This window comes from Lemur catta, chromosome 15 (assembly GCF_020740605.2).
Source record: "Lemur catta isolate mLemCat1 chromosome 15, mLemCat1.pri, whole genome shotgun sequence".
Taxonomy (NCBI): domain Eukaryota; kingdom Metazoa; phylum Chordata; class Mammalia; order Primates; family Lemuridae; genus Lemur; species Lemur catta.
In genome coordinates, this window is record NC_059142.1 from 43,743,563 (window position 1) to 43,767,020 (window position 23,458).

General features: G+C 37.9%; 1 protein-coding gene across 1 annotated transcript in view; it reads left to right on the forward strand.

The window, feature by feature from the left end:
- TANC2 (tetratricopeptide repeat, ankyrin repeat and coiled-coil containing 2) overlaps nucleotides 1–23,458 on the forward strand; it is a 289,785-nt gene that overhangs the window by 214,451 nt on the left and 51,876 nt on the right. The window contains exons 11-14 of the mRNA XM_045525947.1: nucleotides 2,332–2,465; nucleotides 8,058–8,289; nucleotides 12,073–12,239; nucleotides 15,636–16,243. Of these exons, the coding sequence (XP_045381903.1) occupies nucleotides 2,332–2,465; nucleotides 8,058–8,289; nucleotides 12,073–12,239; nucleotides 15,636–16,243 (1,141 nt within the window). The remainder of the gene's footprint in view (nucleotides 1–2,331; nucleotides 2,466–8,057; nucleotides 8,290–12,072; nucleotides 12,240–15,635; nucleotides 16,244–23,458) is intronic.

Genomic DNA, 23,458 nt, shown 5'->3' on the forward strand with positions numbered 1-23,458 from the left:
AGTTCATTAAGTTATTTTTTAACGTCCATTGCCTTCTGTCTCCCAAGAGTCTCTAAAAACACTGGGACACTTCCCATTCATGAGATAAATGTCCATTGTTAAGACTGTAGATTTGGCCTGATAGTTAATTTTCAAAACTTGAAAAGGTATTGGGGGTCGAGAGCTGGAGTATGTGGTTATGTATCTATCAGCATTACTCAGAATCATTGTTGCCTTCTACAAAATAATTTTCGCTGTAATCTGTTGATGTCCAAACTACATTCTACCTCTACCATCTTAAAAGAACCAATAGTCCTTAAAAAGGGTCAAGAATAAGTGACTGATATAATGTAAGCTATTTTTTGGCGTAAATCTGTTATTATATGAGCTGACACTGAATATGTTACTGGCAGCAACAGAATTTTTTTTCATTAATAAATAAGAATGATATCTGTTTATAAAGGGTTGGCTTAATTTTTTTATAGAGTTTAACTTATATTAAGCTTGGATAAATTTATTTGGAATCTCACTGGTGTTCTTAATCCTTAGTGATACCAATAACATAGTTGTAGTAATAATGAAAATAAATGGAAAATTATTAGAGTTCCCAACTTCTATCTCTACGTCATCTGCTGTTCTTTCTTCTATCCCTGCCTCCTCCATGCTGAGCAGTACTGCTGTGGAAGATGTGAGCAGTTTAGCCTCAGTATCACATTGCTTGGCTCTCCTTCTCCCACAGACACTTAACACCCCCCTCAGCCCGCCCCCTCCTTGTCATTTCCCTGGGAAGGTACAGAAAAGCTGTCAAGGCAGGCACTAGCCTGTCATCCTGCTTTCCGCCTACTTTCCCAAACCTGACTCCCCCATCGGTCTCCACCATCACCCACCCCCCACAACACACACATCCTAAGAACAAAAATATTTTGTGAAAATAGACCTGTTGTGTAATCCATGTATTGTTACATTAACTACAGTATACTCAGTACAATAGTTAGGAAAGCCCTGTCTAATACAAAACTTTATATTCCTATCACTAAAAGTTTCAATGTACTTATTATTTGGATTTGACATCTGCCAATAACTGCCGAGCCCCCAAACAGCTGTTAAGTAACCCCTACCCTCCCTACTCTGCTCATTTCAGAAGTCCATTTTGCCAGTTTGCTGTGCACATTGATTACTGCCTACCTATCAACTGATTTCTACTATTCTCTTTTCAAACAGAAAGTAAGACATTCGGACAAAAAGGAGGGCATCTTCAAAAGGGAAAAGCTTATTTAAACAGTAATTACCCACAAAATCAAATACCAGATAAAGGGAAATGGAGTGGGGAGAGGGAGTGAACAGCAGAAATAATACAGTGGCAATCACTGAACTTTACCTCAACTCAAAATGTCATACATTTCTGTAGGCTTTTTTCACTGCCGTCTCCCATGCTCACCCCCCTGCAATTATTCAGAACTCAAGGAATTTATTCCACCAGTTGGATGGAAGAAGTCTAAATTCACTCGTTCTGGTAGAGAATTAAATGAGGTCTACCTTCCCCTATTCTGCTTTCTTTTCAATAGCTATTGGCCATCAAATAGCAACATCAAATATTTTGGTACCCATTTTTAAAGTATAATCTTATTCATAAATGTAGTCTATAATTTCTAGTCCTAGGTAAGAAATAGAATGTTATTTATTTTAAATAACAGGAACAAATGGATTTTTTAAACAAATTTTAAATAGCTTTATTGAGCTATAATTCAAATACTATACAATTCACCCATTTAAAGCGTTCAGTATCTTTAGTATAATTCACAGGATTGTACAACAATCACCATAATCTAATTTTAGATCCTTTTTGTCCCTGTAAAAGAAACCCATGCCTATTACCAGTTAATCCCCATTCTCTCCCTTACCCCTCTCTTCAGCCCTAGGTAACCATTAATTACTTCCCGTTTCTATGGATTTCCCTATTCTGGGAATTTTATATAAATAGAATCTTATACTATGTGATCTTTTTTTGACTGACTTCTTTGACTTAGCTGCAACAATTACATGTTGTAACATGTATCAGTGTCTGATTTCTTTTTATTGTTGAGTATAAACAATGGATCCTTTATGTGGATCCATACCACATTTATCCATTCATCAGCTAATGGACTTCGGGTTGTTTCCACTTTTTGGCTATGATGAATCATGCTTCTGTGAACACTTATGTACAAGTTTTTGTGTGGACATGTGTTTTTATTTCTTTTGGATATATACGTAAGACTAGAATTGTTGGGTATAAAACAAATGGAATTTAATCTTCCTTTAATTCAGAGTTTTATGATTATCTGATGCAAACATCTCATCTTTTTAATCCAGATGTGGATGCCAACAGAGAGCTGCCACTCACACAGCCACCGTCAGCCCACTCATCTATCACCAGTGGAAGCTGCCCAGGAACACCAGAAATGCGCAGGCGGCAGGAGGAGGCTATGCGAAGACTAGCTTCACAGGTACAATAGGATTCCCAAGTTGTGAACATGCTAGTTCCATTTTAACGTTAAGGAGACAAAGGTAGGGAGACCCTTGGCTAAGTGAACAGAAATATGTAAAGATATACCAGGAGCACACATAGAAAAGTTTCTCTTTCTTTGCTATTCCTAGAAGAATATTATGATTGGATCAGAGCCTTAGAGCTGGAGAGACCCTTAGAAGTAAAGTCTTATAGTGAATAGACAAGGAAGTTGAAACTCAAAGAAGTGATATGATTTACCCAATGTCACAGTATAAGTAATCAATAGTTTTACATTTTCATTCCTAAATCAAAACTCTACCTGCTGTACTATACTGTCTGTAATATTCTTTATATGTTTGGGTTTGAAATTTCTATTTTTCTCAAAGTAATGTATGCACATAGAAAAATCAGATAATGCTTAAATCCAGCAATTTGGGACTTTAAAAAATGGCGGACTAGAAGCAGCCTTGCAAGCATGCCACCTCCAAGGAAAGAAGTGAAAAATGCAGGCAGCTGCCTACATACGGATCACTCTTCTCTGAACCAACATTGTGAAATCACAGAGAAGCAACATGTGACACAGTGGGGGGGGGGAAAAAGGTGTCAGGGCAATATGTATATAACAAGATCAGAGAACACGTGGGGAAGAATAGGAGGATAAAGCGCTGGGGCACCATGCTCATCCTACTGGCACTGTGTGAGTTGTGAGACAGCTCCCTCTACCACCACAGACCTCTATCTGGTCAGACTGGAGACCTGCCTGGAGTCTGTGCAGAGTCGTTGCACCAGGCAATAGGATTGGGGGGATCAGGCAGCAGCTAAAGCCATCCTGAGCTCAGTCAGGAAGAAATAGAACTCCTGAACAGACCAATAATAAATGGTAAGATTGAAGCAGTAATAAAAAGTCTTCCAACAAAAAATACCCTGGGAGTTCCTGTGTTAGGTGCAGACAGATTCACAGCCAAATTCTACCAGACCTACAAAGAAGAACTGGTACCCATACTGCAGAAATTATTCCATAACACCGAGGAGGGAATCCTCCCCAACTCATTCTATGAAGCCAGTATCACCTTAATACCAAAGCCAGGTAAGGACACAACAAAAAATGAAATGATCCTCTCAATATATTCAGGGAAAACATTCAACAAAATCCAGCACCCGCTCATGATAAAACCCCTCAACAAACTAGGCATAGAAGGAACATATCTCAGAATTATAAAAGCCACATATGACAGACCCACAGCCAATGTCATACTGAATGTGGAAAAGTTGAAAGCATTCCCCTTAAGAACCGGAACAAGACAAGGATGCCCATTGTCACCACTCCTATTCAACATAGTGCTGGAAGTCCTAGCCAGGGCAATCAGGCAAGAGAAGAATATTAAGGTATCCAAACTGGGAAAGAGGAGGTCACACTATCACTCTTTGCTGATGATATGATCTTGTATCTAGAAAACCCCGAAGATTCCACCAAGAGTCTCCTGGAATTGATAACTATTAATAAATTCAGCAAAGTCTCAGGATACAAAATCAACAACATAAATGTACATAAATCAGCATTTCTATATACTAATATTAATAATCAAGCTGAGAGTCAAGTCAAAGTCTCAATATCATTCACAGTGGCTATAAAAAACTAAAATATCTAGGAATATACTTAGCCAAGGAGGTCATAGATCTCTACAAGGAGAACTACAAAACTCTGAGGAAAGAAATCGTAGAGGATACAAACAAATGGAAAAACATATCATGCTCATGGATAGGTAGAATCAGCATTGTTAAAATGTCCATACTACCCAGAGTGATTTACAGGTTCAACACCATCCCCATCAAGTTACCAAAGTCATACTTCACAAATTTAGAAAAAATAATTCTACGCTTTGTTTGTGACCAGAAGAGAGCTCAAATAGCCAAAGCAATCTTAAGCAAAAAGAACAAATCTGGAGGCATCACATTACCAAACTTCAAACTATACTACAAGGCCATAGTAACCAAAACAGCATGCTATTGGTACAAAAATAGAGACATAGACCAATGGAACAGAACAGAGAACCCAGATATAAAACCATCTCCCTACACCCAACTGATCTTTGACAAAGCAGACAACAATGTACACTGGGGAAAAGAAGCCCTATTCAAGAAATGGTGCTGGGAAATCAGATAGCCACATGCAGAAGAATGAAACAGGACCCCTGCTTCTCAGCACTCACAAAAATTAATTCAAAATGGACAAAAGACTTAGATCTAAGGCATGAAATCATAAGAATTCTGCAGGAAAATGTAGGGAAAACTCTTGGCATAGGCAAAGAATTTATGAAAAACACCCCACTGGCAATCATGGCAACAACAAAAACTAATAAATGGGATTTGATTAAACTAAAAAGCTTAGTAAAAAGCAAACTTAAGAGTTGGAAGGGTTGTGCTGATTAGGAAATCGATCAGGTGATGTGAGGAATAAGACGTTCTCAGAAGCGTTAAAAAGGAGGCAAGGAATAAGAGTGTAAGGGCAGACCTGAGGGAAGGACAGTTGTAACATTGTAGTTTGTTTAAATGATGTAAATACCAGTCAGTATGTGAATTAGATTTTTATGTCCAAAGGAATTTCAGATATTCAAAACTGCCTTTTATTTATGTGAGACTGGCTTAATACTGTCACAGATTATTCATTTGAAGTAGAAAATGGTCTGTGGAAAGTGAAGGCCCATGACTTTTAACAGAAGCTTGACAGATTTGCTGCCACTTAATCCCTTTGATGAGATTTATGATGAGTTTTGTCATTCCTTGGATACAACATTAAATCAAAAGATTTTATATATAAGGCTAGACTGACCTCCAGTCTTTTCTTTGTCTATATAGCCTACAGGTCTGCCCTTTTCCTTCTTCCCTCATAAGGCTAACCTAAAATTTACTTGCTATCTTCTTCTGAAGAATTAATGCAATTCTGGTCATACCAGATATACTCTGGATAAAATTGTTTTAACAAAAAGTTCAGAGATTTAACATAAGGAAGACCTGAGATGAAAAATTAATAATGTAAGAAAGATATTACTAAAAATAAAATTTAGACAGGTCATTTTGAGAGACAAGAATTCACCAAAGAAAAAGGTTTACTTGCTGAATTATTGGGAGTAGACTAATCCTGAACCATTTCCAAGAAGTTGTAATAATAGTGACTATGAGTGGACATGATGACTTCTTCAACAATGAGGGGAATGATGCAGTATTTGTCACTGAGCGTTAGTACAATAAGAGAGTGAAGAAAAAAAAACCTACATCTCCAGACTTTTTGTTGTAGGTAATATTAATAGAAAATTTGGGGGAAGTACCAAAAGTTGTTGACAGATTGTATGTATATATACATACTACATATCTACTTTGAAATGTCTAGTAAATAACCTATTTTGAGCCACAGAACAAATCTAGTGAAGTTGTTGAATGGTTTTTCTACCTGAATTCTGCAAAGGAATCAAGACTTTATATTTGGAATGCCAAAGAAGAATTTTAAATGAAAAGTAAGAAAGGCAGCCACAGAAGGTACAACTGGAGCATTGACCTTTGTTAGAAGAAACTTTATTCAGCCAAGAGCACAGATGATTTTTAATGAAATGAGTAAAAGAACCCTTTTTCTAAATTTCAGAATTTTTGTCATTAAAATGTTACCCTGTTACTTTAAGTAAAAGGTAAGTTATAGTTGATTTGTTCAGCTCTTCTTAGCCTCAACATGTGGAATCAGTTGAAGGGAAATATAATGAAAATTCATACTGATTCAGAGGTTTATTGTTTGCTTTTTATCAAGTGGAGATTTGTAGCCATGTAGACATAACCATTGACATTCACTGTTCATGGAGAGGACAGATCAGTTGTTGACTAGTTTTCTCTTTGGATTCCTTACATTATGTTTAAGGTAAATAATAAAGCAATGACTGATTTATCTAAAGAAAAGAGTGGAGATTTTAAAAATTCAACCTCTGATTTTCAGTTTCCATATTGTACTCAGATTTCATTGCTTCACTCACAAGCAGTTCCTATCTTCAACTTTATGTGGTGATATTTCCTGTGTAGTTTGATTTTTCTTTTTATGTTTACTGAGAATGGTTTTAGGTGTTTTAAAAAAAAATTGACATTTTCAGCATGTGTTACAAGAGCTAGGATGACCATACCCATAGATTAAGTGGAACTCTTTAGCGGATGACTGTTCTCTAGAGATGACTGAAGAGCTCAAATCCCAGTTGTATATCCATCAATGCCCCTAAGACAAATTTGAGATGCCCATAGGCACAAAGCTAGTAGCTAAAAAAAGATAGAGTAACAGATCCTTAAGGACCGTAATGATGATGGTGAGGATATGGAAGATAAAGATGATGATGATGGTAATGGCACTGTCAGCTGATGTTACTGGGTACTTACTATGTGCTGAGGACCGGGCCAGGTGCTTTCCATACATTCAAGCTGAATGTCCCCTGACATTTTCATACTTTCTACACAATTCCATCACTTTTCTGGGTAGTAATGAGCCAGTACAGTGTTCTAGATTAAAATTACCCTCTGTACTTGCCCTTGAGGCAAAGAAAACAATGAGAAGATATATGAAGTGAGCACTATGCAGAAACAAAAAAAACAGCCTAAAACTTCAAGTTCTAGCCAGACAGCCCAGTCCCTAGACAGTATTTAAGACTCATAAATTTTCTAAGTTCTTTGAATTTAAGACCTCTATCTAACAAAATCTCACCCCTTTCCTTCTTCCTTTTGTGTAATTCTGATTCTGATATTCTGTCTCTGGGTGCTCAGAAAACATTTTATGCTGATTTTAAAATCTGAATTATTTTATTTTTATAAGGCTTAGTTTATAATACAACTGTAATCAAGAATATGATGAAAGCATATGTATTTGTTGAGACTAACTTGATTTTTCTCTGAATATTTTATTCCTAATGTTTTGTTACAAGTTTAGACTCTCTCCTATACTGCTCCAAGCTAAATAAATCTTAGCAGTGTTAATGTAAATCTTCATTGTCAGGCTTGCTTCATATTTTTTATAATCCAGAGGGAAAACTCAATTTTTACTTACAAATTTTAATTCTGGGTTGTAATATCATACGTATACAATAGAAATAGTATTTCAAATTTCTGATCTTACATAAATCAGGCAATTTCTCAGTTAGCAACTTTTATATTTACTTGAAAAGCTGAGGAATGGAGAGATAAAAGACCATATTGGTGAGGCGCAGTGGCTCACGCCTGTAATCCTAGCACTTTGGAAGGCTGAGGAAGGAGTATTGCTTGAGGCCAGGAGTTCGCTATCAGCCTGCGCAAGAGTAAGACTCCACCTCTACAAAAATTAGCCGGGTGTGGTGGTGCATGCCTGTGGTCCCCACTACTTGGGAGGCTAAGGCAGGAGGATCACTTGAGCCCAGATATCTGAGGTTGCAGTGAGCTATGATGATGTCACTGCACTCTAGCCCAGGTAACAGAGCAAGACCCTGTCTCAAAAAAAAAGAAAAAAGACAGTATTAAGAATGATCATATAATAACCATAGCTATTGCTCTTGCTGCTGATAAGCCTGTTTGTATTCTCACCTTTCTTTTGTAGGTGGTTGCCTATCACTATTGCCAAGCAGATAATGCCTACACCTGCCTGGTACCAGAATTTGTCCACAATGTTGCTGCCCTGCTCTGCCGCTCACCTCAGCTGACAGCTTATCGGGAGCAACTTCTTCGAGAGCCTCATCTGCAGAGCATGCTGAGCCTGCGGTCCTGTGTTCAAGACCCGATGGCCTCCTTCAGGAGGGGAGTCCTGGAGCCCCTGGAGAATCTCCACAAAGGTACAGATAAGGTTCAAAGGAGGTGAAAGATGGAGGCCTTGGAGCTCAATGTCATCTCGGTCATGCTAAAGAAATGATTGTTTTTATCACATTGCCAAAACTAAATGTCCTGTAGGATACAGTTAACAGATAAAAGATTTTGCTTAGGGGGAAAAAAAACCAAATTCCTGCATTAACTGCCACTTCCTCCTTTCTTTATATAAATTCTCATTCTCATTTCTAGATATAATACATTTTTTTTTTTGGACTAAAGGTAGCAGAGCTTTCAGTCCTTTCTGTGGAGTTCAAATAAGTCAGTAAAGTTATGGCTCCAACTCAGTGTTGTGGAGTTTCTATGCTTAGAAATCTCCCCAGTCTTTACATAATATGTATTACCACATCAGTTCAGGTAAAGTGGAATGGCATCCAGGATTGCACAAGCCTGTGTATGTACTAGAAATCACTTAATTCTATACTCTAGAAGATATTTCCAAGGTATAAGGATATTTTATGGTACATAAATTATATCTTAGGAAAGCTATTATTTTTAAAAAGTGGAAAAATTAAATGGAATCCATCTCCCACTCTCATTCATGGCTTTCCTCCCTTTTTCTTCTGCAATTCCAGTGTCGGCTGTGGCCTAAGTGCAACCATTTCCCTAAAGATGGTGCATACCTTCATAAGTCTTTCTGCCCCATACCCTTAACAATGTTTCTCAGTGCTGGAATCCAAAAAGGGTTTGAATACGCATGAGTTTCCTGAGCAATCATGCTTATTCCTGAGAGACTTATATACCTTTCTCAAGGGTTTTAGAAGTACTTATAAGATAAAGGTCATTGTAATTTCTCAGGACCATCCTCTGCAGTTATTTCAGCTTCCATGCTGGTTATTTGGATATCAAAATTTCTCTTTTTTCTCTGATGACCTCTTTCTCTATCTCTACTACCTGTTACCTTGACTATACCCTAAACCTGTTTAAACCTTGGAGTTTCTCCACAAGTATTGCTAAGCACATTTCCCGTACAGTCAGTCAATCTCTAAAACCTGTTAATTCTTCCTTCATGATGTTTCTCACATCCATCTCATTTATTTCTACCATTATTATCCCAAGAGCTATTCAACTGCCCATGATGTCATATCTATATTATGACCCCTTCCTGGTCTTATGTGGTTCTCTGGTTTAGTGTTTCTTTCACATCATAACACACTTAGAAAATTATAAAAATTTGTATAGCATACTAGGATAAAAATGTATGACTCTTCATGGCTGAACATGACTAGCCCTGTGGCTACAGCTGTATGAGGCCTCAGATGCCCTGAGGGCTGAATTTTAAGCACACCTCTAACCCATTCATGGCATGCCTGGTCAGGGAGCTCTCTCCAGTCTCTCCAGTCTTCCAGATAAAGTTTCATAAAGCATTTCTCTGATCACATAATTTCCCAGTTCAGAATCCAATGATTCCTTATTGCCTACTGAATTAACTTCTAGCTCCTTAACCTAATAGTTAAGATACTTGATGGCCAGGATTTAAGCTACTTTTCAACCTTATTATTCATTTTTATCCTTATGTACCCTGTGTTTAAAACATGGCTGCAAATTCTTTGGCATTACTTCCATTGAGAGTTAAGGTCTGTGTCTCCTCCCCTTATGTCTGGGAAGGCTTGTGCCTGCTTTAACCAGTAGACTACAAAGTGATGCTATGGGACATCTGAGGCTAGATCATAAATAGCTATGCAGTTTCCATCTTGTCCACTAAAACACTTGCATTTGGAGGCATGTGTTGCCATGTGAGAAGTCTGACTGTCCTAAGTACACCATGCTGTGGAGAAGTACAAACTATATGGAGAGTCCAAGCAACTGCCCCAGTCTTCTTCAAGTCGTTCCAGATGATGCCAAACATATCATTGAGGAAGCTTCCAAGTGATTCCAACTTCTAGCCCCCAACCTCAGCCATTCAAGTAACACCTGGCTGTTTTCAGTAGCATCAAAAAAACATATTTATATTACTTAAGAATAAATTTTTTAAAAGATGTGTAAGAGCTCCATAGTGAAAGCACAGTGAAAACATTGCAAAGTGAAATTAAAGAATTTAGTAAATGGGCTTGGGTAAATCCTAGTTAGTTCCAAGCAGCTCCTCTCTCTTCCTTAACTCTTCCTTAATACTTTCATTCATTTGTTTGTTGGTTGGTTGGTTTTGGTTTTGTTTTTAGAGACAAGATCTCACTGTGTTGCTTAGGCTGGTCTTGAACTCCTGGGCTCAAAGAATTGTCCCACCTCAGCTTCCCAAGTATCTGGGGTTGCAGGTGCCTACCACCACACCTGGCTATTCTTAATACTTTGGACTCCCTAGAGCAATATTGTATTTTCTTAGTGCTGTATCATCTAGAATGCCATTTCATTAATAATCATTGTTAACAGTTTTAGCTGGAATCCATAGTTCATTTCTCTGCCTAAAAAGTTGCCAAATGAAAGTAATAGTTAAAACTCTTCATAATTCGAGAACTGACTTGTAGTATTCAGGATATTGAAATTAAATTCCTTTATATAAACCTTGTGTTTAGGGAGAAAATATAAAGGCTTATTAATCATTGCAAAAGATCTGTATATTTTTGATTGTGAAACCAAAATAATATGTACAGTTTCAGTTGATCTTGTCTTTTATAGGCACGAACAGCCAATCTTGTACAGAAGTCCACAGACTTTTTCTTGTGTCCCCAGCTCCATCTTCTTTTTCCTCCTCAGATAAAACCTATTTCTCACTTCAAGTATCCAGTGATTTTTATGCTCTTCCCTCTGCTTTCTTCCCTTTAGAACTGCAGTCCCCACCTCTAGGCATGGGGGTCCATGGCCTGTTAGGAACCTGGGCCACACAGCAGGAGGTGAGCAGCGGGAGCGAAACTTCATCTGTATTTACGCTGCTCCCCAGCACTAGCATCACCGCCTTAGCTCCACCTCAGATCATCTGGCCTTAGATTCTCATATGGAGCATGCAACCTAGGTCCCTCACATGCACAGTTTACAGTAGGGTTCACACTCCTATGAGAATCTAATGCTGCCGCTGATCTGACAGGACGTGGAGCTTTTGCGGTGATATGAGCAATGGGGAGCAGCTGTAAATACAGATGAAGCTTCCCTTGCTAGCCCACCACTCACTTTGTGCTGCACGGCCCAGTTCCTGATAGGCCATAGACTAGTATCGGTCTATGGCCTGAGGGTTGGGGACCTCAGGTCTAGGAAGCTACTAAGACCTTGGGATCTAGCCTGCCTTGTTCAGGTCTATCTGTTTGGCTGGGATTCCTTTTCTCTGTTCCTCCATCCCTTCCTTCCCACTACACATTCACATGTAGTCCTAAATACTACTTTAGACTTTAAATTAGACCTTTTTTTGGAAATTCCCATAAGAATATATACTATTCTCTTTAATGCTATGAGATAAAAAAAAAAAAAAACCCAGAACACATTCTATTCACTTTTCCATGTGTAACAGAAAAATGAATTTCCATGTGCAAATTTTCATAACTCCAGTGTTCAGGCTGTCTCACAACTGTTAATGTGGGGATTTCTGAAAATGATGATATATATACTCATACGTGACAAAAGCTTTCACATCTGATGAAAAGCAAAATGAATATACTAAATGAATTATTCCATGGCTTTATAATATTAATTATATACCCTGAGCATTCGATAAACACATGAGAGGGCTTTTCTAATTTTTTTTTCCAAACAGATATGTGATCAGAGACCCAATAAGAACTTATCCACTTGGTAATTATTAAGTAATTTGTTTCTTTCTATCTCAGAGAGAAAAATCCCAGATGAAGATTTCATCATTTTAATTGATGGATTAAATGAAGCAGAATTTCACAAACCGGATTATGGGGATACAATTGTATCATTTCTGAGTAAAATGATTGGAAAATTTCCTTCTTGGCTCAAACTAATTGTAACAGTTAGGACCAGTTTACAGGTATGTGTTTGTTTGCTTTTAACCCATAAATTATTTCCCTTAGAAAGGACGTAAACTGAAAAAGTTCGAGGTCACAATTCCCGTGTGACAATGCTTTCTAAACCTCTGCCATATCTTAGAGCATTAGCAATAATAATTCTCAAAGAATTGTTGTATTTTGAGAGTAGGAGATATAATCTAGAAAGAACATTCTCTGTGACTCCCAGATCCCCATTCCCATTGCCTTGGATGAGGTTTGATAAAATGTCCCTCAAAATAACATGAAAAGAAAGTCCATTTTTCTAGACTCCCCTGAGGACAACAGTGCAAAGAAAGTCTCTAACACTTTGACTTTTGTTTCACTTTTATCATTTAATGCCATGCAAAATTCAGTTCAGTCTACAGTCTAGAGTCACATTTTATCATTCCTCCATCTGCTTCTACTTGAACAACTTCCTGTAGCATGAAGGTGGACTTTTCTTCTGTATATACCCTCCTCTAACAAATGTGGGCAATACTAGGGCCTTAGATTAAATTTACTACAACTGGGAAATAAGTGGGTTTTTTTCTAATTACCTTCCCTGCTCACTCACAGGTCACTTAATGGCCTAGAAGGAGGACCAGGAATGTGGGATGAGCCTGTAAAAATATATGGACTAAAAATAAATAACTCCACCTTCTCCACGATTCTCTTTGTAGCTGAATTGGTATCTCCCATTCTTTTACATATTCACACTTGGTTTGGAACAGTGTTTTTCACCCTTTTTTCTGTTTTACATCATATACCCATCCCACTATTTTCATGCAACCCCCTTATAATAAGTACTACTGCACAGAAAATAGTCTGTGCATTTAAGTCCCTTCTTTTCCCTTCTCCTGAGCATTTAGTGTTATTCCTATATATTGACCAATTAGCTTTACTGCTTTCCATGATCAGAAACTATATTTCTAATCCTATCCACCACCTCACATATGTTTATTACCAATCTCAAGGTAGTTTGAGTTAAAGAATGCGGATGAATCACCATCAATGTATCTTTACAACTAAAAAATTATATAACCTATCATTATTGGTGAGTAGCTTGGTTGTTAAAGATGAAGGATGGGTAAAAGAAACCTCCAGGAACACCATCTCTGACTACTTTTACCAAATGTATGCGTAGGAGATGTTATCCTCATACATGTTTTCACATAATGTCATGTGCAATCTCAAAAGAAATTTTAAGTATATCTGGGTAGAGCAGATGACTTTAATTTTTCAGCTATGCCAAAAAAACAGAAAAAGTTCCATACACATTAGTCTACAAAGTCCAAATTTCAGTGTCTTCATGGATAGGACCTGCAGTAACTTGCCACATACTCCCTTCACTTCAACTAAGAATTTTTAAAAATTATTTTCTCTCAGTTCTGACAGTGAAATAATTCATAAGTTTTAAAAAAGGAACTGTCACATTTGATCATTCATTATTTCCACATTTTTTAAGTACTTAAGAGTATTTCAAGCACTGTTCTAGGACCTGGGAACTCAACAATGAACAAGACAGACAATATTCCTGCCCTCATAAAGTTTATAGTCTAGTAAGGAACACAAGCAATAAATAAGTAAAAAGTTAAACATATACTAAAATTATAGGTAGTGTTAAGTGCTATGAAGGAAAATAAAATAGGTAAAGGGATAAATGGAGATAGTAGTTGTTTTAGATAGAGTAGGTAGGAAAGGTCCCTCCAGGGAGCCTTATTAAGTGATGAGATCTGATATACCTTTTAAAAAAATCTCTGCTGGTTGTCTAGATAATAAATTATAGGGTATCAAGAATGGAAGCAGAGTACAAGTGAAAGATGATGGTGACTTAGACTAGAGTGGTAATGGCAGAGACCATGTGAAGTGGTCATATTTGAACTATATTTTGAAGGCAAGTAAAAGGACGTGGTGATAGGCTGAATGTGAGTGTGAGCAAAAGAGAAGATTCAGGAATGAATCCCTGGTTTTTGGTGAGCAAATGGGTGAATGATGATTTGAGGAAAAGAGAAAGATCACAGATAGTTCCTAGGATTTGGTCATAGAGTCAATGGAAGTGCCATTTATTGACACAGGGAAAGTTTTGTGGTTGGGGACAGAATTTAGTAGTTCTGATTTGGTCACATTAGGTTTGTCTATGAAACATCCTAGTGTAAATGTTCAGTAGACAGAGATGTAAGATGGGAACTCAGGGGAGATAACTAAGCTGGAAACAAAGTTAGGCATCATCCACATATAGGTGATATCCACATATAGATGGGACTAAATAAACTGTTTTAGGGAAGAAGAATGGCTGGAGAAGAGAAAAGATTAGAGACCTGAGCCCTGGATAGGTTGGGAAATGAAAGAGGAGCCAGCATAAAAGTCTAGATAGGAGTGGCAAATGTGCTCAGACGGAAATGAGGGGGACATGCTATGGAAGCAAACTACAGAAAGTGACTCCCTCAAAAAAAAAAAAGTACAGAAAGGTATGATCAGCTGTGTCAAACACTGCTGAGAGGTTCAGGAAGATTAGAACTAAAACTTGATTATTGGATTTGGCAAGATGAAGATTACTGATAACCTTCACAAGAAACCATTTCAGTAAAGTGTTGTGGGTGAACCCTGATTGGAACAAATGGAGGCGAGAATGGGAAGAGAGGAGTTAGAAATAGCAAGTAGAGAAAATTCATCTGTGAAGTTTTGCTAAAAATAGGAACAGAGATATAGAGTAGTAGCTGGAGGGAGGAATATGGGGTTCATGTCTATGTGATCTGAGAAGAAATTGATGCCAGAAAGAGAATGGGTACTTACAGGAGGAAAGTCCATAAGTAAATAAGAAAGGATGGAATCTAGTATATGAGTCATCACAAAGCCCTATCACCTTCCCCCAATGTAATTTCCAAGCAGATCATCAAGGTGCCAAGCTTCCTACTATTAGAAGCCTCCCTTTCAGCTAAGACATCTCCAGAACTACATTTAAAATGTAGTCATTTTATTCGGAGAGGTAGTAAGCCATGTTTTTCTATGGCATTCTTTAAATCCTTATACATTTTTCTTACAGAATTGTACTTTGGTGTCATGCCTTTGTTTACACTGAGAAAAATTACAACAAAAGAGTTATATAGCACTCCATTTTCTTTTTATTTTAGAAAAGAATATTGACCATGAAATCACTCCTAAAGTACCCATTACAAAGCCCCATAAAAAATTACCTTAGTCTCAATATTAGGAAAAGTTGTGTCCCTCCCATGCAACTGATTTGTTTTAATTTATGGATACTAATACTTGATCATGTTTTCCTCTTTTCTTTGGCCATTCAGAAGTTCAGAATAAATTGGTGGACATCATAGTTTATCACGAGAGTTAGGGAAAACTGAAGGTCTATCTGTCTGTCTCTCTCTCTCCATCTGTTTTAGGAAATTACCAAGCTGCTGCCTTTCCATAGGATTTTTTTGGATCGACTAGAAGAGAATGAAGCCATAGACCAGGACCTGCAGGCTTACATCCTGCACCGGATACACAGCAGCTCAGAGATCCAGAATAACATTTCACTAAATGGCAAAATGGATAATACTACCTTTGGCAAACTCAGTTCTCATCTCAAGACCCTCAGTCAAGGGTCCTATCTATACCTGAAACTCACATTTGACCTCATAGAAAAAGGCTATCTAGTGTTAAAGAGCTCTAGCTACAAAGTAGTTCCTGTTTCGCTCTCAGAGGTTTATTTACTCCAGTGCAATATGAGGTTCCCAACCCAGTCTTCCTTTGACCGGGTAATGCCTCTCCTGAATGTGGCAGTGGCCTCTCTCCACCCACTGACTGATGAGCATATCTTCCAGGCCATCAATGCTGGTAGCATTGAAGGCACACTAGAATGGGAGGATTTTCAGCAGAGAATGGAGAACCTATCCATGTTCCTAATCAAGCGCAGAGACATGACTCGTATGTTTGTACATCCTTCTTTCCGAGAATGGCTTATCTGGAGAGAAGAAGGAGAGAAAACCAAATTTCTGTGTGATCCCAGGTAAGACAAAGATCTATGATATGCAATTCTGAACCTATTTTGTATTTATTGCATGGAGCATGGGTATTGAAATTAGTGAGAAGTGTTCTTCATTGAACATTTCACATAGAGGAGACATCTCTGTTTTTTCTCAAGGCAAGGCTATAATAAGGTTAACTAATTCATTTTCTCACAATGTTATTTCTTTAAGACTCAGTTATCTGCATAGGTATTTAGAATGCTACCCTCCATTCCTATGCTTTCCTAAACAATTTTCACTGACCCCAGTAGGGATCAAAGGCTATAATTAATTTAGCTATTTAACAGATGCCTCAGTATTCTTCAGATATGAAAAAAGAATTAATATATTGTTCGTCTCTTTGACTTAGAGCAGAATCATTTAAAAGCCTTATCATCATTAAAGTCACCAATGGCTAACCCCAGTAAAGTCCAGCCACTGCTAAGATTGATAGTGGAAAATAGTATCTTAAACCTCATAGCTGAAAAAGGTTTCAAGAAATCAGCTGGTCTATCCACTCTGCCTTTAGATAAATAAGGTGGCATTATCACCATTTTTTCTATAAAGGTGTTAAGATACTGAATCAGCTTGCACAAAGTCATGAAGTTAATAGTGGGAGAAGAAAGGAGGGACTAGAATAGGGATGGCAAATACATGGTATAAACCACCAATTCCCCATCCCATACACACAGAAGATGTCACTGATTTACCCCCAGCCCTCTTTCCCAGTGAGCTTGACCCTGACTCAAAAGTCTTTCTTAACTCGACAAACTAGACTAGATATGAAACCATTTCCCATTCTATTGGATAGAACCTAGTTCTCTGGCATCCTAGTGGGGTATGCTTTCTACTCTTCCACACTAATATTTTAAAAGACTTATGCCTTTAATTAAGTAGATGTTTTCAAATGCCAGGTATATTACTGATTTCCTGGAAACAAAACACACCAATGACAATAGTTGGCAGATACAGACCTTATTTTGGCTCAAAAAGAAGATAAGCCAGATTTGACTATGCCTCATGCTGTGACTCATCAGAGAGACTAAAACTCTCTGATCCTGCTGGGGTTTACCCTTGTGACCATGCCCTGCACCAAGCCTTATTAGAGACCACTGTGCTTGTGGGCATGCTGCTCAGCCTACTTCATGCTGATTCATCAGAAACTTAGTTCCAGATTCTGATGAAGATAATAAACCAAGCAGTAGATTTTGTGGTATTTTCTCTGAGAGGGAAACTTTTTAAACAAACATGCTGTTTGTTTAAACAGCAAAGTGGAAGGGACATAAACTTTTGAGTCATATTACCTGCATATAAATCCTTCCTCTTCTAGGAACTGTGACCTTTGAAAAAGTAATATAATGTTTCTAAAACTTAGTTTTCTTATCTACATATGACCAATAATAATGCCTTCTTCCTAGAGCTGGTGAGAATTAAGTGAAGTCATATAGTACATAGTACAAAGAATGTGTTCAGGGCATGTTCTTTTTCCTCCCCTCCCTTTGCAGTAATAGACTCTTTAGGTATACCTTAACTAAATCCTGTGGCTAATTGGACAGCAGCTGTCCAATTATCTGCTATTAGCATTTTTAGCACCAGATTTAAAAGAGAAACAAAAAAAACATAGTCTGAGTCTTTTCTATGAATTGTATGGCATCCCCAAAAGGATTTTACTATAAATCCTACTAGTATTGCTGCTGATGCTTATATAGAGAGTTGGCAACTATATATTTAAGAAAAAGAGACTAATCTAGAATTGCCTAATAAACACTTTAAGATCAGTAACCAGAGACACTTTGCTAGCTGGTCTGGGACCTCAGATCCTGGGACATCTCAGAGGCTTGAAAAAAAACTAAGGTCCAAGGTAGCCGACTACCACTGAATTAACAGTATCCCTAAAACAGATGAAATTCTCAGTGGCCCTCAAAGAAGAAAATACAGTTTTTATGCAGCTATATCATGGCTATACAGGCTTACCTTCTTGACATTGTTTATTAACTAGGAGTCTTGCAACAATAGGCTGACTCACTGTGACAAGAAGAGCAAACATTTCTAACTTCAAATGCTATAGAGTCTGTTCCCTGGTAGTTGAATATCACAGCTGCTAAGAAATCATCATATTTCACTTAATGACAGAACAAAATTATGAACAGCATGAGGGGTTATCAAAAAAGCTTCCTTAGATTTCATTTCAGTTGGAATTCAGCCTTCTCCCCAGAACTGGCTGGCACCAGCCTTGTTACTAAAGTATTGAAGTATTGATCCCAGAGCTTGAGTCTCCCTGGGTCAATGAGATGGAAATTCACTAAGAATTTAATGCTATTGGCAAAGTCTAAGCTGGCCTTTCAAAGAAACTGGCTGCAACTGCTTTCCATTTCAGGCAAGTCTGATCAGCAAGACTCTCACCAGGCAGGGTTTGTCCTTGTGGCCTTCAGCCTCTACTTCTTGCACACTGTTTCCCCTTCTGTTCTCCACTTTCTCTCCAACTTCTCTGTAGAGCTCTGATGTATTTCAGTAGACCAGGGGAGACCAACTCAACGCCTCTGAAATTGCACCAGGTAAACCAGTGCCTGACATGTAAATCTCTGTGGTATAAGGAGAGCTCCCAGATGGAACACAACATTCTTATCTCTTCTAGTCCATTTTCCTGGGCTTTCAACACTCCGTTGTTCACCCTGAACTTGTTGACCTTATTAGGGAATTAGACACAGATGATAATATTTTACTGATGCCAAAAAGTAGATCTTCTTCAAAAATAGGCCACCCAAGGAGGTAGCTTTTGCCTGAGCTGAAAAAATAATCTGAGGATGGTGCTAGAAAAGGGAAATAGCAGAGCCAGAGGTCAGTGCTACAGCTGAGGTTGAGTTTTATTTTAAATATCAGACTGCCTGTTGTCCCAGAATCTGGGCAGAGAATTGCCATATCAGAGACAATGACCTAATATTGCATAGGCATATATTTATCATAGGAAGAAATGAGTTATAATGTCTTTTCTTGGGTTGGTAACAGGGTGGGGTGTGTGTGTGCGTGTGTGTGTGCGCGCATGTTCATCAAACTCTAAGCAAAGTATCACTGAAGAATCTTTTATGATACCAAAACATCTAAGATTTTGGATTTGCATTCTAGATAAAAGAATGCCCCTTGAAGCACTCACAAACCGTAGACCACACCAGCCTATTCTACTTTCTATTTTCCACTGTTCATCACTGTCATCCTTCATACCCTGAACTTAATCTGTCCTATGTTTTATTCCTTTAGGCACTGAGATATCAGGTTAACTCACTAATCCAATAAACTAATCCCTGCTATCATGCTAATAGTAGGGAGATGGAAAACCGATTTGTACATTTTCAATAAAGCATTTGAGAGAAGTAGTCACCAGCCCTTGTTATTATCCAACCTATTAATGACTTCAATCATTGAAATTTAAGGCTGGTAGACTAGACAATTGGGGGCCACCATCCCTGTGGTACTGTCCAATTACTGCTTAGTATTTCTACATAGGTTTAAACTAGCTCTGAATAAATCTCCACTCTTTTTTCTGCTTCCTTTCCTCATTATCTCAATTTGTGTGATATCTAGCTTACCCTTCCATAGAAACAGCTCTCAGATTAACATTTTGATTTAAAAGTATGTATGTGTAAGATTTTAACATGGAGGTTAGAAGATTTAGCTGCCTTATTTTTAAATGTTTGAATAAAACACAGGAAGCTTGTTCTGAACTTTATATAATAAGTATTGAGCTGATATAACCGAATAATGTGTCTTCCTAATATGGAAGCCTAATTTTGTTTGACATGATTTTCTCAAACTAAGAGTAGCAAATCATATGGTGAGTGGAAAGGGGAAAAGGCTATACAAATCCTACCTATACCTATAGGGATAGCTGAGTACTTGAGTCTTTATGATCAGAGTTGATTGCTCGTAATAAATGGTTGGTTGAGATTTTTTCCTGATTTATTTGACCATGTTAGTGAACTATACATTGGAAACCTGATGCTCCAAAATTCATGCCACAAAGCAAGGTGTCAGGAAAGAAGCAGTGTGTCTAAGGGAAAAATAGAGAGCATCCTCCCCAAAATGAAAATTAGCTATTCCAGGGGCCTGTACAACCTGACTTCTTGTAGAATACATGGGTCTGAAATGACCACAAAATGGTGAGTTACAGTTTGCAGTCATTTTGGTTTTTTAATCCAAACATGAGCCTCCAGGAAGGATGACATATGAGTTTACCCTCACTGAATCACAAACTCAAAGTCAGTGCTCCTGATAGCCATTGCAGTCTCCCACAACAAACCCTTAAGTTGGAGGATGGGTTCTGCTTTCTAAAAGCATTAGGAGAGAATTCAGCAAAGTGATGGTGCATGGGAAGAAAAAAGAGGCTCTTGGAACTAAATCAGCCCTTAGGAGGTTTGGAAGAGCAAAGAGGAGGGAAGTGTAACAAACATTTTTACTAACACTTGACTATTAGTGGATGACCTTATCTCCCTGGAAATATTATCTCTTTAATCTCTTTTTGAGGACTAGATCTGCTTCACTTGTAATTCTTGTCTGTCTACCACTAAGGGGTCATCAGTCCTCTGATGTCATGGTTTAGATGTGTGATTTCCAGGGAGAGATTTCATTGACTGTAATATTATTGGGGATTTATCTAACTTGCCAATGAACATTTTTTTCCTTATTATCTAAACCAGTTTCTAACCCTTTATTGGTTGGCATCAAGAATAAATTTGAGGCTCAAATCTGAAGTATTACTCTAATGATCCATGGTCATGTTTTTGTGATATGATGCAAAAGACAAATGAAATTTCCTGTAATGAAATCTAATGCATATTTTGGAATATGTCCAGTTTACCAATGCATGAATGTCCTTCAACTTTACAAATTTGTTTTCTCTCAACATAAATCATGGGATCTATACCTACTAGTCAAATAGGCAAACTGGTCCCATCTTTAAAACTGTCAGACTATCAGAAGATGGACTGCAACAATATAATTTTTCTTTTCCAAATCCAAAGTGAAGTTTAGAAAAAGCTGGTAATCAGAATTCTTCCCCAAACCCAGTTAAAACTGAGAACTACTTGTTTTTACGGTCATAAAAACTCACAAGAAGGCTGGGCACAGTGACTCAGGCCTGTAATCCTAGCACTTGGGGAGGCCAAAGCAGGGGAGGATTCCTTGAGGCCAAGAGTTTGAGACCAGGCTGAGCAACATACAAAACCCCATCTCTGCAAAATATACAAACAAACTTAGCCAAGCATGGTAGTGTACACCTGTAGTCCCAGCTACTTGGGAGGCTGAGGCACGAGGATCACTTGAGCCCATGAGTTTGAGGTTGCAGTGAGCTGTGATGATGCCACAGGACTCTAGCCTGGACAACAGAGTCAAACCCTGTCTCAAAAAAAAAAAAAAAACTACAACAACAAAAAACTTGTGAGAAGTTTGTTGAGTCATATACATACAGAGAAATAGTTCTGTCAATGATAAAATGGAGAGAGAGCATCATTTTATAACTTGTCAAGCATAAATGCTTAAAGGCATTTACTCATTCATAAAACATTTACAGAAGAGCCAACTAAGGAAAACACAGACTTGTATTCTTCCATATTTTTTGTGCTACAAGAAGTTAATACTGCTTTTTTATGTTTAAATATACATATATAGCATTTTTAAAGATTAGTATGTTCCGTATAGCAAATACTGGTTAAAATAACTTCATCTAAAAATCTAAAATGAGGAGAAAGTGGGGCAAGTGACTAAGGGAAGTTTTTGATACTAAAAGTAGCATAGGAAATAGAGGCTAATTTGTCCTCTTAATGAGTCTCTGAAGCAACACTGGCTGAATCAAAAAATAAGAATCCCACGGGTTTTCCTAGGTTCTCAAACCAAGATTAACAGCATAACAATCAGGAGTTATCGCTGGCTTAGTGGGACATGACAGCATATATTCTTTTTTGTAAGTAGAGCAATTCACTCTAGAGATATCTCTAGAGACTTTCAAAAGCAGATCTCTACATTTAGTAATATCAACACTAATAGGCTTCTGTCCTCTCAACCATAAGAACCCACAGCTGTGAGACATGTATTTACTGTGGCCATCAGCATATCCAGTTGGTTCTACCGTCCAAATTTTACTTGTAAGTATCCATTTATTTCCATCTCTACTGACCACATCCTAGGCTCTCATGTGGGTTACTTTACCCTCCAAACTGGTCTCCCTTTTGCCCTCCTCCAATCCATTCTCCATCAGCAGCCAGAGTGATTTTTTAAAAACACAAATCAGACCATGTTACCTCCTCCTGAAAATCCTTCATTGGCTTGTTATGGTTAGAATAAAATCAAAGCCAGATTGTTCAAAGCCCTACATTTATGGAGATAGCTTCTGCCTGCCTATCTGAATTAAGCTTATTCACTCTCCCTGTTAGTCACAATTTCCTGCCAGCTCCTAGAACTTGCACTTTCCCACCTCTGGGCCTTTGCACCTAATCCCCTCCATCTGGAGCTCACTTTCCCTGGCTCATCACACAGCAAGATCTCTCACTCCTCCTCCAGATCTCAGCTTAAAGGCCACCTCCTTAGAGAGACTTGTGCTCGTCACCTTATCTAAGTAGGTCCCACCTGGCTTTCATCTTAATCATAACAACCTCTTTATTTCCTTGTTAACACTTATTGCAATTTATTATTAATTTATTTTGTGCAAATGCTTATTGTCCACTTTCCCCTCTAGAATACGAGAGAGCTCAGTGAGGACAAGTACTTTCCTATCTTGCTCACCTTTGTTTTCGTAATGATTAGTAGAATGTCCAGCACATAGTTAGCACACAGTAAATATTTTCTTTAATAACAATGAGTGAACAAAGGAATTATAAATGGTACTGATTTTAAACTTGCAACTTAAAATAGTTGAGAAACTCTCTCACAACTCAACAGATAGTGTCTTTTGTCACTTTGTTACCTCCTACCATGCCGCGAGGAGTAAGTGAAGACTTGTATTTCAGCAGGCATTCAATGAACATTTATTAAGCAATATATTTAAGACTCTTTGTTAAGGACTGCTTGGGATACAAATGTAAGTAAGATAGATCTGTCTGCCAGGACTTACAGGTTAGTGGTTTTAACAAACACATTTATAACTAGCTATAATTCAACGCAGGGTACTGGGCTGGGGGTATAAACAAAGAGTTGAGGGGCATGGAGGAGGGAGAGAGAAGTGATTAATC